The sequence below is a fragment of the Macrotis lagotis genome, chromosome 6 (assembly GCF_037893015.1).
Source record: "Macrotis lagotis isolate mMagLag1 chromosome 6, bilby.v1.9.chrom.fasta, whole genome shotgun sequence".
In the NCBI taxonomy this organism is placed as follows: domain Eukaryota; kingdom Metazoa; phylum Chordata; class Mammalia; order Peramelemorphia; family Peramelidae; genus Macrotis; species Macrotis lagotis.
In genome coordinates this window covers 93,020,494-93,047,748 of record NC_133663.1, presented here as the reverse complement: position 1 = coordinate 93,047,748, position 27,255 = coordinate 93,020,494, and the positions used below count along the sequence as shown (strand labels likewise).

The 27,255-nt window shown below is 33.2% G+C and overlaps 1 protein-coding gene across 5 annotated transcripts in view; it reads right to left on the bottom strand.

The window, feature by feature from the left end:
• Positions 1-4,052: 4,052 nt before the first annotated feature.
• CCDC122 (coiled-coil domain containing 122) overlaps positions 4,053-27,255 on the bottom strand; it is a 25,120-nt gene continuing 1,917 nt past the window's right edge. Inside the window, exons 2-7 of one of the 5 annotated variants that reach the window (XM_074191712.1) lie at positions 25,813-25,924; positions 21,013-21,106; positions 19,612-19,727; positions 15,158-15,556; positions 14,289-14,405; positions 4,053-4,900 (exon numbers count right to left, since the gene is read on the bottom strand). In XM_074191712.1, coding sequence (XP_074047813.1) covers positions 4,751-4,900; positions 14,289-14,405; positions 15,158-15,556; positions 19,612-19,725 — 780 coding nt within the window. In that variant the 5' untranslated portion in view covers positions 19,726-19,727; positions 21,013-21,106; positions 25,813-25,924 and the 3' untranslated portion in view covers positions 4,053-4,750. Of the gene's footprint in view, positions 4,901-14,288; positions 14,406-15,157; positions 15,557-19,611; positions 19,747-21,012; positions 21,107-25,812; positions 25,925-27,255 lie in introns of all 5 variants that reach the window. The other 4 variants (XM_074191714.1, XM_074191713.1, XM_074191715.1 and 1 more) reach the window with 4 other exon arrangements.

The following is a 27,255-nucleotide window of genomic DNA, read 5'->3' as shown; positions in this document are numbered from 1 at the left end:
CACATCATCTCAAATGTTTATCAGAACCACTGAGTGTTCTCCTTACCTTGCTTCAGATGTTTGGAGCTTATCTGAAGGGTATATATCATAGGACCAAAGACTCCATCAGAAAAGTCTAGATGGTATCTCCTTATTTAGCACATAATCTCAGGATATGACTTTTGGTTAACATATGATATGGGTTGCAAATTAGTCTCTTTTTTTTTTAGAATTTTTTTTTCAAGGCAATGGGGTTAAGTCACTTTCCCAAGGCCACACGGATGAGTAATTATTAAGTGTCTGAGGTCGGATTTGAACCCAGGTACTCCTGATTCCAAGGCCATTGCTCTATCCACTGTGCCACCTAGCCGCCCCTAAATTAGTCTCCTTTGATCTTTAGAATGACCTTTTTGTGACTTCTGGGTTTCCCTTGTCATCTTACTTCCCACTATTGTTAAATAAATTCACTATGAAATTAAGAGCAGTGGATAAAACACTGGGGCTAGAGTCAAGAAAACCTGATTTCAAATCGAGTCTCAAGACACTTACTAGATATGTGACCTTGGGCAAGAAACTTAACCCTGTTTGCCTTGGTTTTCCTTACTGATAAAATGAGCAGGAGAAGGAAATCAAAACTACTCCATTATCTTCACCAAGAAAAATCCCAAATGGGGTGATGAAGAATTAGACACAATGAAACGACACAACAACACTTAGAACTTTTCTTACTAGACTGATTGGGGGAGGGTTGTTATCAGGGGGATCAGAACAAAATATAACTAACACAGTTATGGTCATTAGTTTAAATTTTTATATAAAATTATTTATATTGCCATAGACAGTTTTATATTAATTACAGATTTTCATGAACAATTACTTGTTTAAATACTTATAAAAATTTTAATAGTTAAATGAAAAATTTGAAATTGATCATACTTTGATGGGAAAACTCATTATTGATGTGGGAATCATCCTTGAATTGGTAGTCTTTGTATAGTTAGGCCACTGCCTTAGGACAAAGATCAGAATTAGTATTTAAAGAAAGCTATAAATTGGGTAAAAGATATGGTACACAATGAAAACAATTGAATCCTGACCTATTGGGACAAATAATTGATAATGGGAAATGGGTAATAATAACCTTACAAATGTAAAAAAGTTCTTGGCCTAACTGGCCTATCTTCCACAATAAGTGAAAGTGGGATGTTTCTCATGTGACAGTATACACGTTGCTGATTAGTGCATGGACAGAATCAGGGATATCTATAACTTTCTCATATGTGTCTTTTGTAAACTGTAAGGAAACTACCCTAAAAATGTTTTAAATATGTGGATATTTCCTACTCCCTCACCTCCTTTTTTTTGTTGTTGTTGTTTAAATACTCAGAAAGCCAAAAAAATTGTCTGTTTAAGCAGTCTCAGATCTGAAGCAACTTTAAAAAGGGGGGAAAAAGTAACTGTAGGCAGTTGGTAGGCTGATGAAAGGATACCTTTAACTAGTCATTCAAAGTATCTTACATATAAACATTAAGCTTCAAAGGAGAGGAATTCATATAGAAGTGTAAGCCTGAGTAACCTTCATCTAATTGGCAAAAAGATACTCAACAAGTTTTATGATTTGGGGTCTTTAATTCTTTTGATTATGAAAGGAAAAGGATGAAGAAACATGTAGATGAGACAGTTTTAAGGAAACTCATTTTCTTGCAAATCAAAATAAGGTAGGTTTGGGAATGGATTAGAAGACTAGAATAGCTAGAGAGGATTAAGACTGCTAAATAGCAAATGAACACTTTAGTTCTAATAAACTACAAATAGATAGTTAAGGACCTTTGGCATTGCCAAAGCTGGGAGAATGAAGCTGGGTGAAGTTTTAGAGCTTAGGGATTTTTTTTTCTAGAAGCACAGGAGATGAGTGCACAGTCATGTCTAGGGAACAGAAAACTGGGGTAATTGTCTCCCCAAAACACTTGGAGGTGAGAGCTATATTGCTGGTGCTGAGCAGAGAGTAAGGAAAAAAGTCATTGGGAAAGCCAGCTCTGCCGTCTTGTACCAAGAAAGTATAAGGCTGGGGTCCTCCTATATATTGCTATGGGGATTCTCTTCACTAAACAAGCTTTAACGTCCTTTGTCTTTGTAGACAACCTTTCAGAGTTGCTGTGACTGAAAAATTCATCTTTCTGTTGCCAATCTGACACTGTCTATTTGAATTTGGCTGGGCTGTCACTTGGCACGCACACACACACACACACACACACACACACACACACACACACACACACATTCAAAACTGAGATGACCTTAGAAGATTATGAGTCACATCCATAATGAGGTATGAAGTAGGGAAGATTTTTTTTCTGGGACCTCAATCCCCCTAAGGGTCTAAATCTGGTAGGGACAATTGAAAATGATGCATTTATAATGCATTTTGAGATTTACAAAGCACTTTTCTCACAATAATACTGTGAGTTGACTATAGTATTACCTACATTTTTAAAGATGAAGAAAATGAGACTCAGAGGTGCTATATGATTTGTCCATGGTCAAATAGCTAAGTGTCAAAGCCAAGTCTGCTGACTCATAATCTTCTAAGGTCATCTCAGTTTTGAATGTGTGTGTGTGTGTGTGTGTGTGTGTGTGTGTGTGTGTGTGTGTGTGTGTGTGTGTTTGTGTGTGTGCGACTCAAGTGACAGCCCAGCCAAAAAGGGTTTAGTGCTGTTCCCACTATATAGCATGGTGTCTCATATTTCTGCCTGGCAAGGTTAGTTTCTCCTTAGGGTAGTAAAACCATATTGATAACATTTGAAGTTTAGTGAGATAATTGTTATATATTACATTCACTTCTATTTTAAATATTCTATGATTTGACTCAAAATTGTTATATAAACATTAAAATTAATATTTAGCATATATAGTAAAATATAAAATATATATTAATATTTTAAATTAAAAATCCAAAGTAGTTAGATATAACACAATATTTTTATTTGTGCTCAGTTTTTCATGTCTGGGAAAAATCTAAATATTGGTTATAAGCCAAACATTGGATAAAAGACAGATATGAAGCAGTTTTTAGCTACTACTGAAAAAAACTAAACTGAAACACAGTTTATGGCAACTACTGCAATATAAATTAGGAGGAAATAAGATTGATAGTAGAAACTTAAACATAGAAAGCTATATGTATCTACCTGCTGTCTATTCTGCTATTACTCTGGCTTTCTTAATTTTTTAAGTTATGGTATCTTCTGCCATTTGGAAATTCATTTACAATATATATTTTTGTTCTTTTCTTGACTGTCTTGTATTTCCCCTACAACTCATATTTCTTTTTTTTTTACCAAGGATCCCAACTCTTTCTTCTTAACCTTGCCTAACTTACATGCTCTTTTTCTCTTACATTTCATTCTTTTGGGAAATAGGCCAATGCATCTTAATCATAGGATTAGAACAGAAATATTTAGTCTTAAATGATCTCATTAGCTCTCAGGAACAATGAAAGTCATATAAATGATGAAGAAAATGGATAGCTACTACATTTTCTGTTTTAAATCAAGAAATCCCATAAATGGTGATGTTGGTTTTTGTTTTGTTTCTAAGAAATCTTTAAATAAGGGGTTTTATATATAAATACTAAAATGTATTTTACTTAAGAGATGAAACAGTACAAATGGCTGGGGAGGAGTATATTATTCTATTTTCTACTCACTGGTCCCTAGCCATCACTTGCTTCATATGCATTATCTCCCCATATGAGAAGGTAAAGTCCTCAAGGATTTTTTTTTTATATTTTTATCCCAGGGTGCTTAGTTAGCATTGTGACTGGCATGTAGTTAGCATATAATAAATGTCTTTTCATTCACTCCTCTCAAAGTGATAAGTTAAAATTCATTTTAAACTACCATGATATTTATTTACCTTTCTATAAAGTAGGAAAATTGGTTAATTCAAACAAATTGTTGTTATCCTTTTAAGAATGCAATGTTTGTTTGGTTGACATTAAAAATTGATTGTTACATTGGTAGAATAAAAACGCATGCTACTGTAAAACAAATGTACAAGAAATATACTGAAAAACAGTTTTATTGATGCTCTTTGTTATTTTTTAACCACAACTCCAACACATCAATTTCCATTCTATTACAACAAAGAAAATGATTAAAATGGTACTAAATTGCCACCTACTGGACAAAATAGAAAAGTTACATTTTTTTGAACCATAACAATGAAATTAATGCAAATATCTTTGTTATCATCTACTGCTAAAATGGATATCTAGATAAAAGAGATAGCAGTTTTCTTTCTATGCATTAAATTGAAATTATTGTAAATTCAGAAGTATTATTTTCTTGCCAAGGTTTTACAGTTTTTGGTACTAAAATGAAACAAAAAAAGGAAAGAAAGAATAATATACTCAATTTTCAGATAGTTAAATAGCTGAGTTTATTCCTTGCATTAAGAGGTCTCTTTCCCACTTAGTCCATCCATATATTTCAACTGTAGATAAGACATCTTTCTCTAGAACTCCTCTGCACAAATCAAGATAGTTCCCCACCTATATACTCAAAATTTCTACACACTACCACATCCCTGTTCTCAAGTGTTGTGCCTTAACAACTGAGAGCTAGTTTTAATAAAAAGGAGGAAACTTATTAACTGTGCAAGACTCTTTGAAAGAAACCCTGTTAGTCATAGATCCAAAGGCTTATTTCCTAAATTATTTTATCGTATGCCAAGGATGACATATACTGTCACTTTTTGCCAGAGGACTGTTTTATTCTCTCATTTCTATGCATCTTCTTAGTTCCTCTGCAGTTTTTTCCATCTGTTGAATATTCCATTGCCATTGTCTTCTCTTTGCCTGGAGCTTGTTCACCTGACAATGTAGGCGCTTTAAAATGGCATCATACCTTTTATTTTGTACCTATTGAAACAAAGAGTACAATTTTATATGATTTGCAATAAATAATAAATATTAAATAATTAAATAAATAATAAATACTTAAGTGAAGAACTCTCAGCAATAAGGAAGCAATGTTGTAAAGTGTAAATTAGCATAGGATTGGAGAAGTATTATACATAGTAATTGAGCATAGTAATAAATTAGTATGGGATAGGAGAGCTTGAGGCCTAAATTCTTCCTTTACTATTTCCTAGCTATGCGACCTTGGATAAGTCATCTAATTGCTATAAACCTCATCTGTAAAATGGGGATACATATGTAGAATTTATTTCACAGGACTTTTGTGAGAATTAAGGAATACTAGAAAAATATTTTTCAAATGTTAATTTGTTCAGTCATTTTCAGTTATGTCTGACTCTTTGTGACCCCATTTTCTTGGCAAAGATACTGAAATGGTTTGTCATTTCTTTGTCCAGCTCATTTCGCAGATGAAGAAACTAGGAAAAACTGAGTTAAGTGACTTACCCAGGATCACACAGCTAGTGAATGTCTGAGACCTGACTTGAACTTAGGAGGATGAATCTTCCTGACTTCAGGCCTGGTGCTCTATTCATTGAGTCACCTATCTGCCCCACAAACATTAAAGTGCTTTAATGACAGATGTTATTACTACTCAAGACTATGGTTTTGTTTTATATAGGAAAACCAGAGACTGAAGGATTCTTGAAAAATGGTAGTGATAACAATGAATAAAAATTGCTTACGTTTATCTAGCCTTCTCGGCCTCTCAAAGTATTTGCACATTCATTAATTATAGGCTATATAGGTTATAGGTTAAAAGAGAAGAATATCCCTTTTATACAGTTATTCACATAATTATATTCTTAAAAGAACCTGGATGATGCCCAGTCTGTTCCCTTTCTATTAGCAGGTTAATAGTAAAACTAGATAGGTCAGAAAGACAAGGACCTAGTAGGTTTTTATAATAATGATAATAATAATAATAAAAATAAACATATACTAAATAATACCAAATAAAACTCAAATTAGCAAATATTTATTGAGTATCTACTTACGTACAAGTGCTAGGTGCTTTGGAGAATTTAAAAGATATGACATAAGTACTTGAACTCATAATTTAAAAGATATGACATACTTGTACACATAATTTAAAAGATATGACATAAAGACTCTAGTTGAGACATAAGATAAAACATGAAAAGTTAAATACTACATGACAATACTGGCAATAAGTAATTCTTTGGATTCCACTGTTTATAAAAATAATCTCAGAGGAAGCAGAATTTTATTTGAGCCTTGAAAATGGAGAAGATTGCACCAGGTTGACAATGGATTGATTTGACTAAAACATAAGTATGATCAGTTTACCTGCCTACTCAGTAAACTCCAGTGGCTCTCTCTTACCATCAGGATCAATTATAAAATCCTATAACATTAAAAGCTCTTCCCAAGCTAGCCCCTTCCCACATTTCCAATATTCTTACACTCTTTGTAATTTAGCTGTACCAGCCCCTTTCTTTCCCTCACATTCAATATCCCATCTCTGGCATTCATGTCTTTCCACTGGCTGTTCTCCTAGCCTCCCATCATCTCCATACCTACCTCTACCTCCAACCTTTAGAGGTGCTGGTCTTCTTGATGACTTAGCTTAAGTGACACTGCCTCTATAGGTCCTGCTAGATATTTGCTCCATTCCCCCTAAGGTTCCCCTTCTTGTCTCCTCTGTATTTATTTTGTATGTCATTATATATATATATATATATATATATATATATATATATATATATATATATACACACACACACATATATATATATATATATATATATATATATATATATGTTGATTTCATCATTAAAATAGAAGTTTCTTGCTGGTGGGACTACTTTCACCTTTCCTTTGTACCTCAAGCACTTAGTGTTGCCTGGGATCTAATAGTTCAGAGAGAGGAACTGTAACTGTGATTCCATTGGTATAGGAAGCTTGCTCAGAAAAGGGAGCTCCCAACTGTGCACCCTCTTAGAGAGTTGATTAGAACATGGAGGAATTTAGTAAAATGTCTTCAGTCCCATGGCCAGTCATTATGTCCAGATCTTCCTGGATCAGTAAGTACTCAGTAAGTGCTGCTGCATTGATAGACTAATTGTATATGTAGATATAAAATATGAAAACAAAATTACAAGAGAAAATTCAGGGGAAAAGATCAGTATCTGAGGGAAGATCAGGAAAAGTCTTATATAAGAGGCAAGTCTGTCTATCAGCATTGAAGAAAACAAGGAATTCCAAGAGATCAAGTTGACATGGAAACAAACTAGGAGCATGGGGGCCATTCTGAATAAAGGCAGGGTAACTGTGTTTAAATGGCTTGGACCATCACTTCCCTTCTTTCCTTCTGTAGTCTAGCCAGATTGGTTTACTTGTATTCCTCATACATATCATTTTATCTCCAGTACAGTTAAAATGCTTATGCTATAAATTGTGGACTCCATGAATTAACATTGCAGTTTATTTTGTTTCTCTATTAATATTCTTCACCCAAAAACTAGGAGGGATAAAATATCCTTGACCTTATAAGTTGCTTGGATATAATCACTTAATAAAATTAATCATCCTAGTTAAGATAAAGATAGTTGTAAATGCATATATATAAGGTAATATGTGTGTTTCCATAATCTACCTATTTGATGCCCTCCTAATTAATTATTAAAAATTATTTAATTTAACTAGGAAAATTCATTTGGAAAAACAAAAGGTCAAGAATATCAAAGGAATTAATGAAAAAAATAAATAAAGGAAAGGAGACTTAGCAGTACCAGATCTCAAACTGTTATAAGGCAGTAAATCATCAAAACTATCTGATACTAGCTAAGAAATAAAAGGATGGTTCAGTAGAACAGAGTAGAAATACAATACATAGCAGTAAATGATTATAGTAACTGTTTGACAAATATAAAGATTTAGGCTTTTGGAATAAGATTTCTCATTTGGCAAAAAATTGTTGGGAAAACTGAAAAGCAGTCTGGCAGAATTAGGTATAGACCAATATCTTATGCCATCTATTATGATAAGGTCAAAATATATATACCTCACCTAAAGAAAAATTTAAGTAAAGCAGAAAAATGTAGAACATGTTACCTATTGCTTTATGATATGAGAAGATTTTATGAATGAACAAGAGAGATGTAAAATTGTGAGATGTAAAATGAATAATTTTTATTACATTAAATTTAAAAAAAGTTTTTATAAAAATAAATCCAATATAGCCAGGATTAGAAGAAAAACAAAAAATTAGGGAAAAATTATAGTTTCTTGGATGAAGCTCTCTCAAATCTCAAATACATTGAGAACTGTGTCAAATTTATAAGAATATCAATCATTCCCCAATTGAAAAATGTTCAAAAGATAAAAATAGGCAGTTTTGGGATGAAAAAAATCAAATATGTTTATGTGTATGTGTGTGTGTGTGTGTGTGTGTGTGTGTGTGTATTTGAATGTATATGTATATATGAAAAATATGGGGAAGATGTTCTAAATTAAAAGAACTTTAAGATATGATCACATAGTGATCAGATTGGCCAAAATGATAGAAGACAAAAATGGCAAATTTTGGCTAGGATGTAGAAAAATTGGGAAACTAATGTATTGGTGTTGATACTGTGAACTGATTCAACCATTTTTTTGGGGGGGAGTAATCTGGAGTTATGTACAAAGAATTATAAAACTGTGTATACTCTTTGGTTCCCAAGGTAATCAGTGAATAAGGAAAAGAATCTAAAATATTTAGAGTAGCTCTCTTTGGGGTGGCAAAGAACTGGAAATTGAGGGAATGTCCAACAATTTGAGAATGGCCAACTAAGTTATGGAATATGATGGGAATGGAATGCTATTGTGTTGTAAGAAATGTTGAGCTGTTTAGTTTAGAAAAATATGTAAAGTCTTGCATGAAATAATAAAGACTGAAAGGAGCAGAACCCAAAAGATGCTGTCTCCAGTAACAGCAATATTGTTCAGAGAGTAACTATGAATGACTAAGTTATTCTAAATGCTAAATTCTAAATAATCAAATCAACTACAAAGGACCTATGAAGGAAGATTCTATTTACTTCCAGAGAAAGAACTGATAAATGGAAATAGGCATAGTATGGTTTTCCATGCATGCATTGAAAAGGGATAAGGTGATACTGTGATATAGTAAAGTAGGAAAAATAAAAATACTACCCTGAAAGTGCATACTAATCTTGGTCTCTGATAAATTAGCTGCATGACTTTGTGCAAGCCACTTAATATCTCTTGGCCTCTGTTGCTTCTATAAAATGTGGAAGTGGCAAACTCAGGTTATTACTGGTTCTAAAAATCTATTATTTTATTATTATAATGAATTCAGGAGGCTTACAGAAGATGAAATCAACAATTCATGTCCCATAATTTACATCAAATAAGCTAGTGATAATATTTAAAATCTGTGTTTCTCATTTTCACAGATTTCTAAGGAAAGAATGGTTTTAAACAGGAGTTTTCCTCTCAAGTAAAATATTAAATGTTAAATGTTAATATTAAATGTTAAAATATTAAATAATTATTCTCCACATGTTGCCTATTAATTTTAGGGTATTTTGTGAGATATGCATATATCACACATACTTGAGATTAAAATAAAATGCCAAGTAACACAAGTATATCACAGTATGTTTTTAGAGATTGAAGAGAAAAACTCAAGTTCTCTGATGTTAATACTGATTATTTAAAGGTCATTAACTGTTAAACAAATAAAAGAATAGAATCATGGGGCTAGTGAGGAGTTTGAAAGCTGATCTAATCCAACATGCACATACACACACTATCAAAACTTGGATTATAATGATGATATAGGAGGTGTAGTTTAAAGTACAGGTACAGATCTCTGAAATATATGATTCTGTGCCCTGGGTAGGGGTGGGAATTTTTTGGAGAGAGGGGGTGTGTGTGTGTGTGTGTGTGTGTGTGTGTGTGTGTGTGTGTGTGTGTGTGTGAGAGAGAGAGAGAGAGAGAGGGAGGGAGAGAGAGAGAGTGAGTTAAAGAAAAATAGAAAGGTAGGGATTTGGGAGTTTGATTATAAAGGGTTGTGAAAACCAAATAGAGAATTCTGTATTTAATTCTGGAGATAATAGGAGCCTATGGAGTTTAGTGAATATAGAGGTTGGACCCAAGTTTTAGGAAAATCACTTCAGCTGCTGGATAGAAGTTGGATTGCGGTTAGCAGTTCTGTCACTCATAAACTGTGACTTAAGAGATCAGAGGACTTGGATCAAATACTGTGTCTGATGGTCCCAACTCATTTGACCTATCACAGTCTCTTCATCTGCAGAATGAAGGAGTTGGGTGAGAGGTCTCTTCAAGTTCCAGGAAAAAAAGACAATATGAATTTATTTATTTCTTAAAATGTAGATTAAAAATATCTACCCCTAGTGTAGTGAAAAGATGACTTGGGATGGAAAAATTTCTGAAATGTGTGTGTTAATCTAAAAAAAAAATTATCATTATTTCCTCTTGTCTCTATTTTTAGTAGAAAATATTTGGGCCCCAAATTCTGTTTTCTGATTTTGGTTACTGTGACTTCAATGGAATAGGGAGCTCCAAGGGAAAAGTTCTGCTTCCTCTTCAGGGGCCATTTTAGAGGGATTTGAGTTCTGAGAGTTAGAAGATGTTGTCTCGCAGACAACATGGGAAAGGTGAGCATTGGAACTTGGTGTTGATACCTGTTCTCCAGCTATTATGCCAAATTACGTCTCCTCCTTCTGAATAGACTTAAAATCCTCATATTCTTTAAAGTCTTAAATAAGCCTTGATACCTTTTTCCTTGTGGGTACAATACTTTTAAGTATTATTTTCCAAATCCTTAATCACTTTTGTACCTATTCCACAAGAATGCAATTGATAAATGTTGTACAAAGTAGGCTAAATATCCTCTCTTGAACTCTAGGAGTTAAGAGTTAATGAATATTCTCCAATTTCTTTAGTTCTTTTAAGTAGCAGAGTTCAGAATTCTATATAATATAGGCAAAAATCCTTTTGCATAGCTTTTTAACACAAATTTATGCCTGCTTGCCTTCTTCTTTTAAAGTCTCTTTTAATTCCCAAAGTCATGGTTTTGGCAAATACAATTTATGCCTCCTAAAAGTTGATGCTTTTGTGCTTGGATTTTATTTAGTTTTTATTTTTTGATATTTTGCCATCTATCTCTTTTGTTGTCTGAATCAGATTTATCTAAAGACATTTTCCCAAGATGTATGAAAAAGAAACTATATTTTTAAGTGCTTGTTCCATATACATCCAGATTAAAAACACATTAAAATAATTTATTTAGCAAGAAAAGTTGAATAAGTTCTATCAAAGCTATATTAATATAGAAAGCATAAAAGTAAAAGTTGTAAAAGATCTGAAAGAATTAAAAACCTGAAATGTATAAGTGCTAAATAAAGGAGGGCAGTACTTCAACACATCTCTAATTTCTTCTGTGTAGCTACTCCCTCTACTTGAGCAGAACATACTCTCTCTCAGGCTTAAGAGTCATTCTTTTATGGATTATTATAGCCAAAAAATATTGATCACCTGGTGCCCAAGTGTTTGTTCCTGAGCCTCTCTAAGCAATTTACTTGTCTTTGAATGTCAGACACATTTTATGTCACTGGACATATGATGTAACAAACCTTCATGGCTTTGTAAGACCTTCTGGACCTTGGTTTCCACTGGGAGAATCTCCACCTCAATTTCTAGATGTAACAGGCCCTTAGTAAGAGTTTGTCAATTAACTGATTTAAGTACTCAGAGTTACTTCCCCAGTGAGATATCTGAGTAGGAATTTCATGAAAGTGAGAAATGCAAAAGGAGTAGAATTAATAATAGTTGGCACTAATGTGGCATTTTAAGGTTTAAAAAGATTTTTATGAACATTATCTTAATTGAGTCTCACAACAACCTTGAGTTATTTTTCACTATATTTCATAAATGTGAAAAACAGAGGCTCAGAGAAAATAAATTACTTAGCCATTGTAAAACACCTGGTAATTGTCAGTTGTGTGAGTCAAACTTATGTTAGCTGATTCCAGAATACTCCAGACACTTAATCAATGCTTGTTGCTTGATTCCAAGTTCAGTATTCTTTCCACAGTATCATCAAGTGTCTTTCTAAGAAGTAAAAGATATGATGGCCAGTACACAATTATCTTAGCTTTGAAGCATACATACTTTCAAGAAATGTTATTTCAAGAATGCTTTTTAGCTGATGTTTTACTGAAATTTCTTCAGATAAGAGAAAAATTAATGGAGAGGATGTTTTCAAGCTATTAAGATTATTATTATTATATGATATTCATAACAAAATATGAGCCTGTTTTTAAAACTTAATCTTAGGGCATCTAATTTTTTTAAGTTTTATTTTTTCCAACTTAATATTATGGTAGTTAACACAGAACTACTTTTAAATGTATTTAAGTAATAAAAGTAAAATTCTAATGGAAAAGATATTCTTGACAAAACTGACTGTTCTAAGGCTTTGAAACAGCTCATTAATTTTCAGTGCAGGAAGTTATCTGTTGAAGTGTTAAAAAGTGAAAGTCTCAGATTCATACACCCTTGTGTCTAAAACTAAACATCAATGCCACTGAAATAGATATGAACCTTTAAAAACAGAAGACTTAACATCTAAGAATATTAATCCTGTCCAGAAAAGTAATTTTTACTTTTATTCTCAGTGAAATGTAAATTATACTTATGGGATAGATACTATGTAACATTCAGTTTGTACCTTGACACTGTTCTGAATTAGATGCAATATTTTTAGAAACCATGATCCATTTCTAAATTAATACTTTAAGCTGCATTATTTTCACATTTGTAGTTTCATTGAAGATTTTTATTTTTAAACTATTCTCTCTCTTCTAAATTTCCACCTATAACTATCTGAAAATGAATTGTCAATAAAGATTCTCTGTGGTAACATACTACTATAAAATTCAGTCCTACTTAAAGTGTTATGTGTTCTATAAAAAACAATATATGATTATTCTTTCATTAAAGCCCATCATGTCTCCTTGTGGCATGGAGATGTCCTTGAGTTTTCCAAAAACTGGGTTAGTAGAACACAAGTTTTGTTTATTCCTTCTAAGCTGGATAAGCTTAGGCATGGACCAGGATAAGTGACTTATAGTCCTGTTTCCTCAGTTTCTTCGTCTGTAAAATAAGATGGAGGAGGAAATGGCAAAACACTAGTACCTTTGCCAAGAAAACCTGAAATGGAGTTAGGAAGACTCAGATATGACTGAACAACTACAGAATCTATCAGGCCTAATGTTCTACCTCAAACCTTAACAAACCCTCACAATAGGTCTTGTTGCATCGATGGAAATAAAAATAGGTTCTAACAGAACTTATTTTTTAAGAGAAAGGCATCAAAAGGCTTTTTTGTTTGGAGGGTTACTTATGTGAGAAGAAAGTCATAAAGGATCAGATTTAAGTTTGTAAGAAAATTTAGAGGTCACTAAATTCAATCTTGTAATTTATCAGTGGAGAAAACTGAATCCCAGAAGTGGGATTTAGTGACTTGACCAAAAGTAACAAGTGGCATATTCTGGATTCAAATCCTATTTCTGATGAGATATCTCATACTGTATGACAATGTCTTAATTCAGAATCCTGTCCAGGAGAAATTTGAGAAAGAAGACTGGACTTCATATAAGACAATACAGATTGACTTCTCTAACTCTCAACTAAAGGCCTATAAGAAATAACCTCATGGGGGTGGCAAGGTGGCAAGGTGGCGTAGTGGATAAAGCACTGGCCCTCGAGTCCGGAGTACCTGGGTTCAAATCTGGTCTCAGACACTTAATATTTATCTAGCTGTGTGGCCTTGGGCAAGCCATTTAACCCTGTTTGCCTTGCAAAAACCTAAAAAAAAAATAACCTCAATTCTAATTCTTTTCTCTAGACGTTTCTGAACAAGGCTGTTGCATTTTGGCATTTTCTTAGCCTAAGGTTGATCAGACAATGTCCCAGGATTCCTCCATATATAACATTGTGTATGCTAAGGCTCCTCCAAGTTCTAACAGACTGCATTCCATTTCTACTATTCAGTGATAACAGAGTAGTTGTATGAATCAATGAACCACAGCTTAAAAATAATAAAAATGAGCAGGGCCAGTACACTTTTTGTGGTGAAGTTCTGTGAGTCTCTGAAAAGGAGTATTCCCTGGTCATAGTTCAAAATTAAACAAAAGACTTTAGATTTATTTTTTTTAATTTTTGGATTCCTCTATCCTTCATTAGAATGGATAACTGACAATTAACTATATTAAAATTATTATGTGATATAGAACTGGGGTTTTAAAAATTAACTCAAAAATTCAAAACTTACCTCTATTTCTTTTATCAGTTTTTCACGTGCCTTTTTCTCTTCCTCAAGCAAATTAGTTTTTATAGAGATAGATGCTTTTACGGTTACAATTTTATCTTTTAGAGTCATAATTTCTTCCTATATATAAAATCAAAAGTACATAAGTAAATTGAAGTTGAGTACTAGTACATAAAATCTAAAACACAGTTATCATTGTAATTTAAAAAACATTACCTAGAAGCTGTTAAGCATCATTTCATATTGCTATTCTATGCAACTAAAATTAGAAACTTAGTCAAAACCCCTTAGATTTTGAAACACAACCAAGAATCAAATGGAAATGAGATGCAAAGATAAGTGATAGTCATGGTGGCTATTATCCAGCAATAGCACTAAAAAATAACTGACATCCTAAAGTTTGTAGCTTCCAGTCTTCACAGAACAGCAAAAAAAGGAAGATGGCTTAACATATAATCATTAATTCATATTATTTCCATATCAGTATTGGGCATGTTAAATTGATTTGAGTTGGTTTGTATCTATCAGTCTGGAACCAAGTGCTTTAGCATTTCTTTGAATCACAATTTTTAACCACAAATGGATTAATTTCTCAGGAATTTTTTCCTATATATTTCTATAAATCTAATTTTATTTCATTTTGGGGTATGCCTTCACATACTCAGCACTGTTGTCACTTATTTAAAACACTTGACAAATTTGAAAAGAATTATGAAAGTCATCTGAGCAGTGTATGAACCTAATTAAAACAGAGTTTTACAAGTAGACCTACTGCTTAATTGAGTTAACACTCTCTTACCAGTTAATGTATAATAATAATAATAATAATAAAATAATAAAAAGGATGAGCTCTAAAAAAGAATATTTCAAACCTGTGTTTCTTTTATCATGTTTCCTTCTGGATTTTGGAGACCATGGATCAGTTCTTTTTTCTTTGCCATTAATTTTTTAACTTGTTCTTTTTTCTGATGGAGTTCAATCATATACGGCCATTTATTTTGTGCCTCAGCAATACCTTCTTTATATAGTCTTATTTTCTCATCATATGCATTATTTCTTCTAAGGTACTCTTCAAACTCCTCTTGTGCTGCTTCAATAGAAAATTTGAGTTTTACATTTTCTGCATGTAAGGATTTGATTTGAGACTCTAGGCTTCCACAATGAAGCTTGTTTTTTTCTATCTCACTTTCTTGTTGATAAATGTGATTTTCTGTTTCTTTGGTCTCTGCTGTGACAGATCTTATTTGTTTCTCAATCTCACGAATTTCATTCTGTAATATAGTTCAACATTATCATTATTAATTCATGATATTCAACATCAGAGGGAAGTTATTGTTTTGATATATAATACATGCAGGAAAATCACTTAAACAACCTGAAAAATATGTATTTATAAGCTCTGGAAAAACTGATGTACAAGAAAATGAGAAATACAATGAAATCTTAGAGTGGTTTTTTAAAATTTAGTTTACAACTTGGAGTTCTGTTTTCTAAAATTTTCCCTGACTTCTAGCTACTTAGTTTTTATTATTTGATCTGAACACTTTATTTTGGCAGTGTGTTTAAAATTATGTATTAATGAATATAACTCTGTGAAATAATAGAATACAGAGATTGTGTTTATTAAAATTGAAAGAGCACTGAATTATGTACCCTAATACTTGGAGTCTAGGCTTAGCCAAGAGCCCTTGGAGAAGATTTTTAACCCATGAATTTCATTTTTCTCATCTTCAGTCTATTTCATAGAGCTGTTATTAGGATAAATCAGATAATTGTGTGGCACGGATTTAAAGAATGGAACATATTTTTATTGTTACATGTTAGAAAAGTCAAGTACAGGGCAGCTAAGTGGCTCAGTGGATATAGCCCTGGCCCTGGAGTCAGGAAGACTGACCTCAGACACTTGATACTTAGTAGTTGTGTGATTTTGGGCAAGTCACTTAACCCCATTGACCCACAAAAACCAAAAGAGAAACAAACAAAAAAATGTTGTCATACCGATATCATTATCATCACATCACAGCTGATACCTTGATACTATGCTAATTTATGTCACTTGACCAAAGCTTAAGAGAAAGGAAAAACATAAATTGCTAAGGAATAATTTCCATTAAAATGTTCTTGAAAATGATCATTTCCAAGCATATGAATTATTGGCAAGTTGCTTTAGTCATGTCCAACTCTTCCTGAGCCATTTTGGGTATTCTTGGCAAAGCTACCAGAATGGTGTATCATTTCCTTCTGCAATGATGAGGAACTGAGATGAACAGGGCTTAGTGACTTGACCAGGGTCACACAGCTAGTTAAGTATCTGAGACAGGGTTTGAAATCATGAAGAAAACTAGTGACTTCATATAAATGCATGGCATTCATCATTATTAATATTTTTGTTGTTGGAAGTAGTAATGGTGGTGATCATATATTTTCACATAAAAATCTAATTCTTGAAGATCTTTCTGCTAAAGTCTTCCTCCAATCACTTAACATGATGTTGGGTTCATAAAGATTATGCTAGTGGAGTTCAGACTCTGAAAAGTCCCATCAGGCTAAAAAGTCTTGGGTTCATGGCCAATGGGCTATGTATCTGCTCTCCAAAGACCAGTCTATTCTAAATTCATTAAGTTAGCCACCCTGTAAAGAGTGTTGAAAGGCCATAGGGTCCACCCACTCTAATCCTCTTATTCTGTGAAAGGAAAGATAGGCCAGTTGAGGGGATTTAACCTTGCCAAGATTATACAAGTAGTTGGTGCAGAGAAAAGATTCAGTCTTTTTTTTCTTTTTTAGGTTTTTGCAAGGCAAATGGAGTTAAGTGGCTTGCCCAAGGCCACACAGCTAGGTAATTATTAAATGTCTGAGACTGGATTTAAACCCAGGTACTCCTGACTCCAGGGCAGGTGCTTTATCCACTACACCACCTAGCCGCCCCCAATCTTTCTAATATATCAGACTACCATGCTGAAAGGATAAAATCATGAATCTTTTGAGATAAAAAAGAAGCATCTTTAAAACTGAAACTTCATAATTTTCTGTTTTGAAGGGTGATATTATTGTTTTTAATCATAATAAGAGAAAGCAAAGAACTACCTTATGAACACTGAAGCTTATGACTTGAAAGTGACTTAGACACAAGAATTCTAAGAGACAGCAGTGGTGTAGAGTGTAACTCATTTTCAACAGTAAAAATGTGAGTTTGCTACAAATCTAATGTGGAATCTAGAATCAATGGTAATTACAGCTGAAAATTAAAAATTTCTGTACAAAGACTTTTAAACTCTATTCCTTGTAAATTTGTTGTTTAGGCACATCCAAGAATTGTAATCATCTTCAGTGCTTTCATGTCAAGCATTCAACCAATCAACACTAGGAACGGAAATGAGATACCTATTCACCTAATACTTAACATTTCAATGAAAGAGATAAGAAGTACAAATAAAAAATAAATATGTTTGTACACAAATGTTGTTAATACAAGGAACTATGGGAAGGTGGACACCAGCAGCTGGGGGAATCTGGAAGAATCAGGAAAGGCTTCATTTAGAAGCCAAAGCTATGTCTTAAAGGAAGAGAGGGACACTATGAGTGTTAGTGCAAAGGGATGAAGATAAAAAATGAAGTGTTGTGAGAAAGGAACAGAGAGGTCAATTTGGCTAGATTGCAGAGTGTGAGAAGAAGAATAGAGTACAAAGAGGTTAAAAAGATAGATTGGGGCCAAGTGTTCAGTGCTTTAAAAGTAAAATTGAGAAGTTTAGATTTTTATCTTAGAATCAATAGGAAGTCATCATTGATGGCTGGTGGCACATGGTCAGATCTGCACTTAAAGAAAAATGCTATGGCAGCAGAGTGCTTGAGGCTGGGAAAACATTGAAGGCTGTTGCTACAGTCTGGTAAGAGGGGGAATTATAAACTAAGGTGGCAGGTGCATGGAGAGAAAAAAATGAATCCAATGTGAGAGATGTTGTGTAGATATGGCAAGATTTGGCAACTGACTGGGTATGTGAGGTGAAGAAGAGTTGTACCTGAGACCTGGAAGAATGGTGGTATCTTTGTCAGAAATAGAGTTTGGAAGAGGAGAGGATTTGGGAGAATGAAAAGGATTTCCATTTTAGAGAAACAGCATTAAGTTTAAAAGGGAGGGTTAGGTGGTGGCAGTGGATAGAATGCCAAGGCTGAAATCACTCATCTTTGTAAGTCTTGTGAGATCTGGAGTCAAGAAAAGTCAGTCAAACAACAACAATAAAAACGAGCTTAAGAGGTACTGAATGAAGTTCAGTCAAGAAAATTAGGTTAAATATATAGATCTAGAAATGTTGTGCATAGTTAGCCCCATCAGAACTGTTAAGTTTATTTAGAGAAAGAAGAGAGCCAATAAGAGAACCCAGGATAAAAATAAACAGCTAGGGGATATGATGAGGATGATGATCCAGCAAAGGAGATTAAGAAAGAGTAACAACCTAGAGAGGTGTCTCAAAAATCTGGAGAGGAAAGAGTAGCTAGAAGGAGAGGCTATCCACAATGTCAAATGAAGCACTCAGATCGAGAAGGATTGCTACTGAGAGAAGACCCTCAGTCTTGGTGATTAAAATAGCACTAATAATTTTGGAGGGAGTTTCAGTTGAGTCATTAGACCAAAAGCCAGATTGTAAAGTACCAAGGAAGCAGAGGCAGAGTATGCACAATTAATTGTTCCATGTCCAAAGATGAAGGAAAACCCCCAGGCTCCATTTAGGTTAAGATGTCATAGTGGTCTACAATTTTGAAAATAATCGAGGTAAAAACTGTCAACTGAATTAAACATTTTAGGAACAACTACAAAGAAAACAATTCAGACACACATATTGTAAACCCTGAGTTTATAATATCTAGGCTATATACATATATATATATATATATATATAATTTATATATATATATATTAACATGTTCATTCATTTGATCCTCTCAACAACTCTAGTAAGTAGGTATTATCATCCTCATTTTACAGATGAGGAAACTGAGGCATTGAGAAGTTATATGGTCATATAGCTAGTAAATGTCTGAGGGATAGTTCAATTCAGGTCATCCTGATCCGTATCTTCCCCTTCATGCACTGTACCACTGTGACTGCTTTTATAAAACATTTAAGGATTTTGTGTTAATTTATGTAACAAAATGACACATTTTCCACATGATTAGAATGTTCATAGAAATATAATTTAGGTACAACTGAATGGTTCAAAAAGTATCCTAAAAATGAAATATTATATCACCTTTAATCATTTCTCTTATACTAATGTAGTAGTTTTAAATAAATTTAATATCTTATGAAGGGCATCATGAATGAAATTACCTGCAACTGGAACAGAATTTTTTTGTTTTTCTCTATTTCAGATGTTTGAGATTGCTGTTGCTCTACAGCTTCCTTTACAATATCAGAGAATGAAGAATCATTTTTCTTAGCCATATCTGGAGAGAAAAATTAGGTCTATTTTGAAATTATGAATTAAAATACAAATGATAAAATGAGATAATAATCACAAAGTACTTAGCACAGTACCTGCCTCATAGTAAACATGATATAAATATTCTAGTGCTGAGAAATTTTATTTCCTTTCTTCTAAGCTCTTAAGTTTTTACATAAGATTTAGAACCAGTAAGATAACTTTCTGTGATCTTAATTGAACCCAAAAGAAATTATCAGATCATCTGAACTCTCCACATGGATTTCTGATGCAGTTAATTGAACATGATGTCAGATCATTTCTTAATATGTTATAATTATAGTAACATAATAAGTGACATCTTATAATTAAAGTTGACATACCTTCATCATATACATGTCTTAACATTTACAATTCTTTTCTAAACACCACATTCCCCTCCTCCTGGTCAAATCTAGAACACTTTCCTGTTGCTTTTGACAGAATTACCCCTTCTTGCAGTTGGCACTGTCCCAGACCTCCCATGACTGATCTTTTGCCTTGTTCTGCTCTCTTCTCTTTCCCATTCCTTCTTGGTTGGGACAGGATATTTCAGTCCATATAGACTTTTTCTTCTATCTGTACAGTATCCCATTTCTCCTCCTTGGGCTTACCTGTTCTATTTTAATGAACTGATTTGCCAGTGCTAGACTGATATTTATAAAATTTTCTCCATTATAACCTTTACTCTTGAAGTTCATCTTAATTTTCAAAAGTCCTCCAGACTTTTTAACCTCAAATTCAGTAGTTTAAAAATAGTATTTTGGTCTTTGCTATAAAATCCAGTTATCTCTGTGGAGCAAGTAGAGAGTTGAAAAAGGCAGACATAGCACAGAATTGTTCTATCTTCAAGAACATGCACATGTATGAATACTAGATAAATCACTCAGGAAATCAATCAAGAGGAAATTCTGTTTTTCCTGAGCCACTGACTTATTGCTTGGTACATTAGCACATAAGAATTTTAATCAGTTACAGGTTTATACCCCTTTACCACTTATATAAACTGAAATATTAAATACAAATCAAGAAGAATTCCTCCAGAAAGTGATTGAGGGAGGGTTTGAACTGAAGAGAACAGATCGGATTGTCTGAATCTGTTCAACATGTGGAATGTTAAGTTGATTATACAATAAATGCTCACTCACTAACTAAAAGTAGTTAATACAAATAACTCAGAGAAAATCTAAGAAAACAGATTAAAAGAAAGATTTAAATAAATTTTACCTCTTTAAACTCTATACGAATTAAGCAAGATATTTGAACTATACCTGCACACAAATGAAGTCAAATCCAGTATTGAACAAAGAAATATCTTCTCAAGAGATATATGTCTGTCCTCTTTCACCCTACACTTGTAAAAATCTGATGTGAAAAAAAATGTATATATATAATGAAAGAAAACAAAAAAGGGAAGGAAGCCTCCTGAATCAAGATATTTATTAGGAATTTGGAAAGACAGATAAATGTCAATGAAGCCATTGGAATTTTAAAAAATAATATAGCATTTTCTTTGTAAAAATGACAATAGGAATCCCTTAATTCACTCCTTTATTAAATAACTAATAATTCCTAAATTATCATCCTTATGCAGAAAATTATGGAAGTTATGTTAGTATCCCACCATCACTGAGATGTTAGGTCCACATGGTTCTTCCCTGTCAATCTATATTTCTTTTTCTTTTAACCTCACTTCAAGACTAATCTCTGCTTAAAAGATATCATTCACTTTTTTCACCCCATTTGCTCCTTCTGCCTTTGTATACATAAACAATTTGTAGTTTACTAGTTTAGGTGTTTGCTGTAGCACAGAGTTAATGAAGCCAAGAACAAAAAAATCTCCCATGAGACAATTGGATTCATATAGCCACAGGCTACATTTCTAATCATAAGATGCATGAATCATCTATGCCACTGACTTAAACTTTCTTGGGTCACTGACCCTGTTGGCATTTTGCCAAAAGCCTCTGGACTATTCAGAACCCAGAATAGTTGCATAATATAAAATTCAAAAATGTATGCATGTATAATGGAGAGGGGAGAACAAGCAAGTTCAAGGATCCTAATTTTTGAATTCCTGATCTATCTAATGTAACAAATGAGGAAATTGTCTCATGGAGGTTAGGTGATTCCCCTGAGGCTCAAATGGGACTAAACAGAAGTCAAAATCAAATTCTGACTCCAAATCCAGTGTTCCTTCCATTGTGCTGAACTTATCTTCAAGTTTCTTGATCTTAGCCCTTACATTTTCACTTCATATCTAAACTGGATTGTACATCACCAAAGGGCATAGACTGGTTCTTTTGGGTCCTGCACAGTTCATAAAAAAGATAAGCTGCTCCCCAAGATCTTCCTAACTAAAGGGAAAACCTAAGAAAAGAATCTGAAAATATTTAAGATAGGTTTAAACAAAACAGTGGTATGTTTATACTAGATAAATATATGCATAAAGACATACAGTTGTTGAGACAAACACATCAGATATTACAATCAATTCCTGCAATTTATAAGAGAGGAAATCAAAAGGTTAAAAAAAAGGAAATCCTGCCATCTAATGTTAAGCATGAATTAACTAAAATCCTGAAGGGATCCAACAGTGTTGACTTGGTGATATTTTTTGTAAAAGTCCTATATTTATTAACTTAGACCACAGACCACACATGTATATGCATGCATATATAATTTAGGGTAGCTGCTTATTATTTGGGTAAATCACTCAACTTCTTTCAACTTCTCTATAAAACTTCACAGGGGAGTTGCTTGTAGCAAGAGTCAAAACGCGATAAATGTAAAAGTGCTTTGCAAATCTTAAGGTGCTTTATAAATGATGTTGATAATAATAATAAGTGATAGAGATAGTAATACTAATCGTTTTCCAATAGTAATTGATTTCCAAAATGTGAATCCCAGACATTGGTGGAGGTGGGAGGTTTGTGAAACTGTTATAAAGGTTTCCCTAGAATACATGTATTCACTAAGTACTCCACTTTGATCTTTATCAAGCATAACTTCGGAAGACTGAATAAATGAAAAAGTCTCACATATATATGTTTGTTTTGGGTCTAAGCCTGTGTTTTAACTAATAAAAAGAAACTCCCAGTGAGAAAACTACCAATTTAAATCCTCACCTCCTCTAACATTTATAGACTTGAAAGGTTAAATTATTGTCTAAGGTCACACAGTCAATAGGTCTCAGAGCTAGGACTTGAACCTCAAGTCCTTGAGCCTAAACATTACCCATTCTTCCTCTCATATTAATATATATATATGTATATATTTTATATATGTTATAATAGTAATATACATATTGCTATTTTCCAAATATATGTGGAAGCTGATGTATTAAAATATAAATCCATCAAAAGACAAGACAATAGCTAAGTGTTATCTTAATTATCACAATTTTATAGTTATCCTCACTATTTCTAAGGGAATACAATATTTTAACATTAAAAGGAGAGGGTTTCACTTTCAAAATAATGCAGGGAACTTCTGTTCTAAACAGCATAGCCATAAAGTTAAAAATAACATTGGAGCACCATATTCAATAGCACCACTGAAATAATAAAGCTACAAATACATCAAACATATTCATGTAAGGCAGAAGACATTATATTAAAAACAATTCTTCTGGCCTCTAGCACTGAAAAACATAAAAAGAGGTTACTTTATATACTCACTAACTCTAGCTAATATTTTTATTGGAAGGCCAAAAGAAGGAAGTGATCTTGTCAGTAGTCATATTTACCTATATGCTTTTTTTCCCACCCTACTTCACCCTGTTTCCTTGATGTTTTAATTCTAAAATAGGTTTAAAAAAAGTTATATATATTCTGCTTATTGACTTCCTCATCTGCTCTTTTAAGTCCAACTTACATACCCCTTATTCTCTGAAGCCTTTTATTCATATATATATATATAATATATATGTGAATATATGAATATACACACACATTCAGAAGCAATCTTTCCATCATGTGATCTCACAGTACTTTATACTCTTATTTATAAGATTATAAATTTTTTTGTGGCTAGCATTCTTATTTATCTTTTCATTTCCAGTGCCTCTCAGAGTGCACTTCCAAAGTATGTACTCAAAAATTATTGAATAAATCAGTTTCAAATACACAAACACACACACACAAACACACATATGCACGAAATTGGTTCCTTTGAATCTAAGGTTTCAAATCTAAAGCTGATGCTGGAAGGGATTGGGGGGGGTGGTTAGTAACAAGAGATATTTAGAGTAGAGGTTATTTAATGCAATTGGGGAATTTTTAATTATTTTGAAATATGCCCAGCAAAAAAGTACAAAGTAACTCAGTTTGAGCAAAAGTTGGAGCTACTGAGGCAGTCATAGATATAAGCAGAGACCCATCAATAGGGTTCTGAGATGCTAACCAAATGGTGAACAATACTTAGCTGAAAGGACTACTGATCTTTTGAGGCACATTTATTTAAGAGAAGTTATGTTATCTTTGATATTTTTTCCATAGCGAGGAGAAAAGATATGTAAATAGTATATAAGAACATCTTTTTCCCATGACAGTTTTGCTGTTTTGAAATATTACTTTTCTGATTTCTCCAGTGTCTGGTTTAGAAAGGAAAGGAAAATTAATTTCTACCTTTGACTATAAAACACTGGTACTTTTTATACTTGTTGTGTAAACTAATATCTCTTTGCTCTGTGTGAAATCACATTTCAGCAGACAACAGACCCTGTATCTTATATTGACTGGCACAGTTGGATGATATCTCATCCTGGATTCTTAATCAGTATATGAAGTAATGGAAATGGGAACCTTAGGGACTGTCTGACAGAGTGAGAGATAGATGACCTCTAAGATACCTTCAAGTACTAAGCTTCTGTGAGTCTTTTTCCTATTCATCAACTAAGTAGAGGCACAAGACCATTTTTAACTTCTAAGAGAATCTTAGAATCTCTGAATCCCAACATTTTCTCTCTATCATTTATATACGTATTATAAACAAAATTTTTAACATTTGTTTGTAAAAATTTTAAATTTCTAATACTCTCTCCTCTTTCTTGAGGGAGGCAAAGAATTTAATATATAGGTTGTACATATGTAGTCAAGCAAAACATTGCCATATTAGCCATGTTTCAAAAGAAAACAGACAGAAAACCAAAAAAATAAGTGTTAAAAAAGTAAGCTTCAATCTGCATTCAGACTCCATCAGTTCTTTCTCTAAAAGTAGATCACAAGTTCTTTGGAACGTTTTTAGATCAATTTATTGCTGAAATAAGTCATTTATAGTTGATCATCGCAATGTATTGCTGTCACTGTGTACAAAGTTCTCCTGGTTCTGTTCATTTCACTTTATATCAGATCATATATAAATCTTTCCAGGTTTTTCTGAAAGTTCATCATGTTAATCATTTTTTATAACACAATGTATTCATCAGAATTTATAATCTACAACTTATTCAGTCATTCCCCAATTGATGAGCAGTTTCAATTCTTTGCCACAAGAAGAGCTGCTATAAATGTTTTTGTACATATAAGTCATTTTCCTTTTTCTTTGATTGCTTTAGGGTATCAAAGGGATTCCATTCTTTACATTCATTTTAGAATGGGAATTTTGATTTGCTGAAGGAGCACCTTTATTATATCCCCCCCCTCCCCTATTCTCTTACATATCATAATGGAATGGTATTAGTGAGGCAAACAAACTGGTTTTTTTTTTGGAAAAACCTTCTTGGAGATTTGGTTGACACAGAGGACAGATGACAGAATCATTGCCAGTGTTTGGGAGGTTGATCATCCCCATTGATTAGTTTTGAATAAGGAAAGATCAAAACAAAAAAGGAATTGTTGGCATAGAAATCTTATATGTGTATGACCAAAAGAAAATAAAGACCCCATGCTTTGAAGTCTCCACAGAAAGCAGAATATGCAACATAAGTCTTGTTTAATCCAAGATATGAAATTATAGAATATCAGTGTAGGAAGGGACCTCAGAGTTCAGAGTCTAACCCATATCTGAACAGGAATGCCTTCTATTATATCCTTGAAAAGTGGTCATACAACTTCCACTTGAAGACTTACTGTGATAGTGAATTCATTACTCCTGGGAATGGTTCCTTCTACTTTTATAAATATAAATGAAGCTAAAATGCAACTGTCTTCAAAGCCTAACCCTTGCTTCTGGTTCTTCTTTCTAGAGGTAAAGAAAATATGTATATATCTTCCATATGACAGTTCTCCAAGCATGTAGAAAATTATCATGGTCCCATCATCTCCTCACCTCAAGGTTAAGCAGAGTTTTTTCAGAGGAACCTCATATGACATGGCATTATTTCCCCCAACTGAATGTAAACTTCTTAAGGGCCAGAATTATTTCAATTTTATCTTTTTCATGTTACTCTTGTGACAAGCACTTTCCCCAGGGTAGCAGAAATGGTATGAACAAAGGTGCGGAGATGAAATAGGCAGGATGTATTTAATTTTATAGTAGATACTAGTTTGGTTAGAACAGAGATTTTGGGGGAGCAATGAGAGTTCTAGCAGAAAAAGAAATGTGGGGACCAGATTATATAGGTCTTTGATTACTAGGTAAAGGAGTTTGAAACGTACTTGGCATGCAATATTAAGTCATTAAAAAACAAAGAATTCACTAGTGTAGTATATTTTTCTGGTAGTCAGTCATTAAGTATGTAGTAAACTCCTACTATTTATGTGCCAGACACTACACTAAACAATGTGAGCACAAGAATAGCAAAAGCCAATTCCTGCTCTCAAGAAGTTGTGAGTCTTCAAGGATGCACTGAAGTATCTTGAGAGAGTGGAGATATGAAGACACAATAAAATCTATCACTATAATCTAGAAGGATACTAATGAAAGGTCTGTATTAGAATGCTGACAATGGGAATAGGAAGGAAAGAATAAATGACAATAGACTCCAGAGATATGGGCCTTGAGAATTATACACAGACGAGGGAGAAGGAAGTAAAAGATAACACCAAGGTTTCAAACATAGGAAATAGGGTGAACGGCATGTCAATCATGGCAATGTACAGAAAATGCAGTCAGGAGAGTAGGCTTAGAGGGAAAGATGACTTCAGTTCTAGACATACAGTAATTGTGATTTTGGGGGGTTAGTTTTAAAGAGACTTAATAGCCTCTGGGAGTAAATGGGGGGGTTAATTTTATAGAGACTGTTGTTTTATCCTGTGTTTTGCTCTTCTACTTAGCAGAGAACTAGAGGCAATATGATTTAATAGAATATCGACCTTAGCGTCAGAGGACTTACAAAAGGAAACTCCTTGAAGGGCTGCATTTATTTATTTATAATGTATCTGGGTTCATATTCCTAGCACCTAGCACAGTGACTGGTGGAAAATACAAGTTTTATTAATTAATTGATCTGGGTTCAGAACCTATCTCCACTGACTATTGACTGATATGTCCTTGGGGAGCAATTTAGCTTTTCTGGACCTCAGTTTACTTTTCATAAAAATGGAATGTTTAGACTATATTATCTTTTTTTG